Source organism: Condylura cristata, unplaced genomic scaffold (assembly GCF_000260355.1).
Source record: "Condylura cristata isolate star-nosed mole 26May11 unplaced genomic scaffold, ConCri1.0 scaffold00015, whole genome shotgun sequence".
NCBI lineage: Eukaryota > Metazoa > Chordata > Mammalia > Eulipotyphla > Talpidae > Condylura > Condylura cristata.
The window spans coordinates 9,798,296-9,803,345 of NW_004567116.1; the positions used below are offsets into that span (position 1 = coordinate 9,798,296).

A 5,050-nucleotide genomic window follows, 5' to 3' on the forward strand; every position below is an offset into this window, starting at 1 on the left:
GTGCCTGTGAGCTCCCCCCTCCCCTCCCCTGCACCACACACCCCAACCTGTGCCTGCGAGGCTCTCCCCTCCCCTCCCCTGCACCCCACAACCCGGCCTGTGTCTGTGAGCTCTCCCCTCCCCTCCCCTGCGCCCCACACCACGGCCTGTGCCTGTGAGCTCTCCCCTCCCCTCCCCTGCACCCATACCACTGTGGTCTGCTTAACTCTTACTCGCCCTGCCATCTCACTCCACAACCCTCTTCCAGGAGCCCTCCCTGGCACCCCCACCCCTGCCCCTGTGCGGCGGAGTCATGCCACCCCATCTTGCTCTCAGGGCTACATCACTTGCAGGCCCAGATGCAGAATGAAAACCTGGGGCGCCTTGTTCAAAAACTAGGATGAGTCTGGGGATGGTAACAACAGCGTTGAAACCCGGCACAGAGCCCTGGTGAGTGCAGGCCTGGGGGTGCCTGCCTGTGAGGTCAGCACTGCCCTCAGGACTCCCCATTCCTCCTTCATTCCTTCTTGCCATGTCTTTTCTTGGGCAATTGTTTAGTTTGCTATTCCCACAGGTCCGGGAAGCCCCTAAGACCAGGGCTGGGGTAGGTTTTAGGCGCAACTCTGTCTTCCCAGCTCCCAGCAGAAATCCTGGCCCAGCAGTCAGGAAATGTTCTAGAATGAATGGATGGAAAGGAGTGGAGAAGAAACAGATGCGGGAGAAGGAGGGAAGAATGGAAAGGAATGACTGGGCAAGACAGAGGAATGGGAGTGGGGGGAAGGGAGTGGGCTGGGCAGGGCAGGGCCTGGCTGGGCTGGGGGGGGGCAGGGCGGGGCCACTGGTACTCACAGCTGGTGGAGGGGCTGTCGGTGCCATCCAGTTCTGCCCTGGGGAAGCTGTGGCCGGAACGGGCCGTGAGCAGCGCAGACTCGATGGCCCTCTCGTGGGCAGTGAGGACGATGGTGGGGGCCTGGCCTCCGGCCCCGGGGCCCGACAGGGACTGCTGCATGAAGGCCAGCTTGTCCTTGGTCCTCCGCTTCATGTCGTCCCATCTGTGCTTAATGTCCTTGACGGAGCGGGGGACCTGGCTGACGGAGGTGACCTTCCGAGCTATGCCTTCCCAAATCTTGTCCCTGTCGGCATGGGACAGCCGCATGGTCTCCCTCCCAAAGAGAACTGGCTCGTGGTGGGTCACCTCTGTGACCAGAATGTCCAGCTCCTCCTTGGAGAACTTGGGCTTCCTCTTACGCTCAGCCAGGGACGCCACATTCCTTGGGTTGAATATCCCACAAAGCACAATTGGGTAAATGACCGTCAGCGTGGGGTGGTCCTCCTCCTAATAGCTGGCCCCCAGCTAGGGCTGCCTGAGGCACCTGGTGCCCTCGTGGGCTCACCTCCAGCATGCCCTCCTCCTACCGAGAGGCCCCCTGCGTTCCCCAGAGGGCCGGGAGAGAGGCGGTGTCACGGGCGGGCGCCGAGCTGCGTGGAAGGCCTTCGTCTCAGCCCTGCCCGGCCTGTACTGGCCGAGAACCAGGCGGTTCGTCTACCTCCCCCAACCCCACATTCCCCATCCACTGGGGAACAGCGACCACACCAGTCTTGGGGTTGCCACCAAGGAGGGAAAAGCACAGTGATGAAAGAGAACTTTAGAGAACCTCGACAGGAAGAAAAGATCCTTATGGGGCTAAGGATCCTGCCTGCACAAAGTGATCCTTTACATTCAGCCAAATGGCTCGAGGAAGCACGTTTAACAGGGAGCCCATTTACAGACTCTTCCGCCGTGTGTGGGGCTCACTGGGGACACCCATGGCCAGGGTGCAGTCACAGAAAGTTCTTTCTGTTTTGTGGTCCTCTTCTCCGTCCCAGCCCCCCCGAGTCCCCACCTCTGGGTAAGGGCCAGCTGGGGGTTGCTCGCCCTGCGGTGGCTGCCGTGACTCTGGCAGCTGGTGGTGGAAGATACGGGGTGCCCCCCACGCACCAGGATACAGGCTCCTCCTTGACGGAGATGGGGGTGCCAGGGGTCCCATCTGCACAGCAGCGGGGGGCCCCCCACATCTGACCTGACACCTGACCTGGTCCTGGACCGCGTCTGCTCCACACTGTGGCTCTGTCCACCGTTTAGCCAGAGTCCCCAGAGAGCCACCCAAGAGCTGTGCATGCAGGGGAACTGGGCCCGGCTCACCCTTCTGGCTGCTGCTGAAGCTGAGGCCGGAGGCCAGGAACACAAGGCCCCTTCAGTCCTCACTTGCCAGTCACCTACCCAGCACACTACAGCTCAGGAGAAAGAGAAGGGCAGGGCTCACTCACCGGCAAAAGCCTTGGGGGGCGGGGGACCCCCTAGCTCTCAGCCAGCCCCGGGGCCAGAGACCTCCTCCACATGCTCATGGCTGCCAAGGAATCATGCCAGATGCTCAGTGTTGCCACTACTGGCAGCTGGCTGTGAAGTTCTTTATCAGTAGGGTAGGGGGTGTCTGGGGTCATGAGGATATTTACCAGCATCCTGGATTCTGCCCAATAAAAGCCACAGAGTCGCAACCAAAAACCTCAAATGCTCTAGGGGGCTGGGTGGGCAGGGAAAACAGCCCCTCCTGCCAGGGGCCCCTTTTCACGAACACAGAGGCCCAGCGCCAGGCTCCCAAAGGGTCACCGCTCGCTACATGGAACCCAATCTCTTCTTGGTCCAACACTAATTTTTTGAAGACTCTGACCAGCTCCACTCCAACACTGCAAAACCCTAGGCTGTGCCAGCACAGGTGAAGAGACCTGCAAATCAGAAAGAGCTGTACAAACGGACACTGCATTTAAGGGGACGAGGGGCCCCCGAGATGAAGAGGCTCCCCTCCAACTTCCACCACAGGGGCATCTCCATGGAAACCAGCCACAAGCCCACCCCAACCTATTCTTCCAGTCTGTAGTGAGATAAGGCCCAGAGGGCTGTGACGACCCTGGCGCCACTTGGACCAGGGCAGGCTGGGAGCGGGACGAGCACAGCTCTGGCCGCAGCCGGCAAGCAGCCCGGGGAGCCATGCTTTGCTAGGGTCCTGGTGCGCAGGCGGCAAGGACACTGGCCAGAGTCCAGAGATGGGTTCAGGCCCGGCTCAGCCACTGACCGCCTGATCCTGGAGACCCGGCCCTGCCCTGGGATTCTTCCCACCATCATGGCACGGGGAGCAGCGCCGAGCAGCAGCTCACGACACTAAGAGCACGTCAGAACCCCTCCGCAGAGCTGTCAAATACCAGCGCCCTGGGCGGAATCCCAACCCAATGAAGTCAGAATCTCTGGGCACCAGATGCTCCCTCAGTTAGTTCAGATGATGAATCGCTCTCTTTGGAGTTGTGGCAAAGCCTGTGCCCAAACGGAAAGATGAGAACAGAACAGACGCAGCTCTGCGGGACAGTGCTTCTGGAGCCCTGAAAGTGCAGGGAGGCCGGAGGCGGGAGGCCCCTCACACGCGCCCCACGCACCCCTGTGCTCTCGGAGCCAGAGGGGCACAGGCCCGGGGCGGGGGCGTGGGGGCTGTGCGGCACCCCAACGCCGACCCGGCAGGCCTCTGGTCCCACTTGTGCTCACAGTGCCCTCAAAAGAAACCCTGGCCCCTCTGAAGGCCCAGCCCGGGGGCCCCTCCTTCACCTGCCCTTTGCTGCACATGGTCAGTGCTTCCCTTCAGCAGCCATATCAGAAACAGCCCTTTCCTGAGAGGAAGGCATGGGTCCTGGAAGGGCCAGGCCAGACCAGGCCTATCCAGCAAGGGCACCCGGGACCTGTCCTGACTCGGGGGTGCACTGCATGGGCTGAGGGGACCTGGAACTAGTGGGGGGGTGTCAAGAAGCGCCGCTCACCTTGGAGTTCTTTCGGGACCACAGCCAGCCAGACTATGCGCGCGGGCCGGCTCGTCCCCGGGGCTCCTGCTACCGCACCTGCTACATGGCAGCGGGAACAGCTGCCCCAACGAGTAAGGCGACCTCGGTGCTCCGGAGGGGGAAAGCCCTCACCAGCCGGGGTCAGCTGGACCGGGGGCCCCAGGAAAGGGAAAGGCCACCTTGTCAGGGGCTCCACACCTCTAACCGATTGCTCCTCATTTGGTGGGAAAGCCTCTGGGTTAAATACAGCACACACCCTCTCCAAAGTCCGGAACTGCCACCCCCCCACCACCACCACACCCTGTGGGCACCAGCTGCACCCTGCCCGGAGAGGCCCCAGTGCATAGCAAGGCCCTGCCCCTAGGCCCGGACACCCAGGAACTCCCTTCCCTCCCGCTCAGCACCACGCCTGGGTCCCAGAGAGGCCGCCAAGGAGACGGCAAGGCAAGCCCAGGTGGCCGCGGCCCACCACAGACTGGAGGGAGAGTTCTGCCTGGGCGCAGTCCGGCACCTCTGAGGTATCCTTCTGGAGCAGGCAAGCTTCTGTCCCAAACACTGGAGCAGGGGTACACCCTTCTCAAGAGTACTCAAGCCTGGGCAGCAAGCACCCTCGAACACTGCCCGGCGCTATGCTGGGAGACTCCTTTTCCAGAGAAGCTATTTGAACAACCTCTGTGCAGGGGTCCAGTGGGAGTCTGCCCCAAAAGCCAGAAGAGTCCTGAGGGGAGGGCCACCCCACTAGGAAATGCTGCCAGGAGCCTGGGGTGTGGGTACTCCAGACACTCGGCAAGTGTGCTACTTCTGGGGGTCCCTGCACCCGCCACGCTGGCCACGAGCCTTCTCCAGAACCCCCTGATGGAAACCTGAGGGGCCCCAAGAACTGGACACATCCCATACCCTGCAAACGGAACTCGGGGGGCCCTTCAAGGGCTCCACCACTGGAGACCCTACAGGTCCAGCATGACCCTCGGCCTCCTCTCCAGCGTTCAGGCTCCCGGAAAAACAGCAGAGCGCAGGACTCACCTCATCCAGTTGGCTTTAGACTCATCTGACCCATCTATGGACTTGTAGCGGTTGTTCTTGTCCACAATCTGGAAGACAGAGAGAGTCCTGACTGGGCTGTCCTAGAACGGGCTCCCACATCCCTGGGCTCTGCCCCAGCCAGGCCCCAGAATCTGGCTCCACCGCTGCAGCAGAGAACTATCCATCT

The 5,050-nt window shown here is 61.8% G+C and overlaps 2 protein-coding genes across 3 annotated transcripts in view; both read right to left on the bottom strand.

The window, feature by feature from the left end:
* LOC105853693 (myb-related transcription factor, partner of profilin-like) overlaps positions 1 to 1,586 on the bottom strand; it is a 5,831-nt gene extending 4,245 nt beyond the window's left edge. The window contains exon 1 of the mRNA XM_012725698.1: positions 829 to 1,586. Within this exon, the coding sequence (XP_012581152.1) occupies positions 829 to 1,135 (307 nt within the window). The 5' untranslated portion in view covers positions 1,136 to 1,586. The remainder of the gene's footprint in view (positions 1 to 828) is intronic.
* Positions 1 to 5,050, bottom strand: part of LOC101636672 (zinc finger protein 862) — a 49,395-nt gene that overhangs the window by 19,002 nt on the left and 25,343 nt on the right. For both annotated transcript variants that reach the window (XM_012725697.1, XM_004682885.2), the window contains exon 5: positions 4,864 to 4,931. In XM_012725697.1, the coding sequence (XP_012581151.1) occupies positions 4,864 to 4,931 (68 nt within the window). The remainder of the gene's footprint in view (positions 1 to 4,863; positions 4,932 to 5,050) is intronic.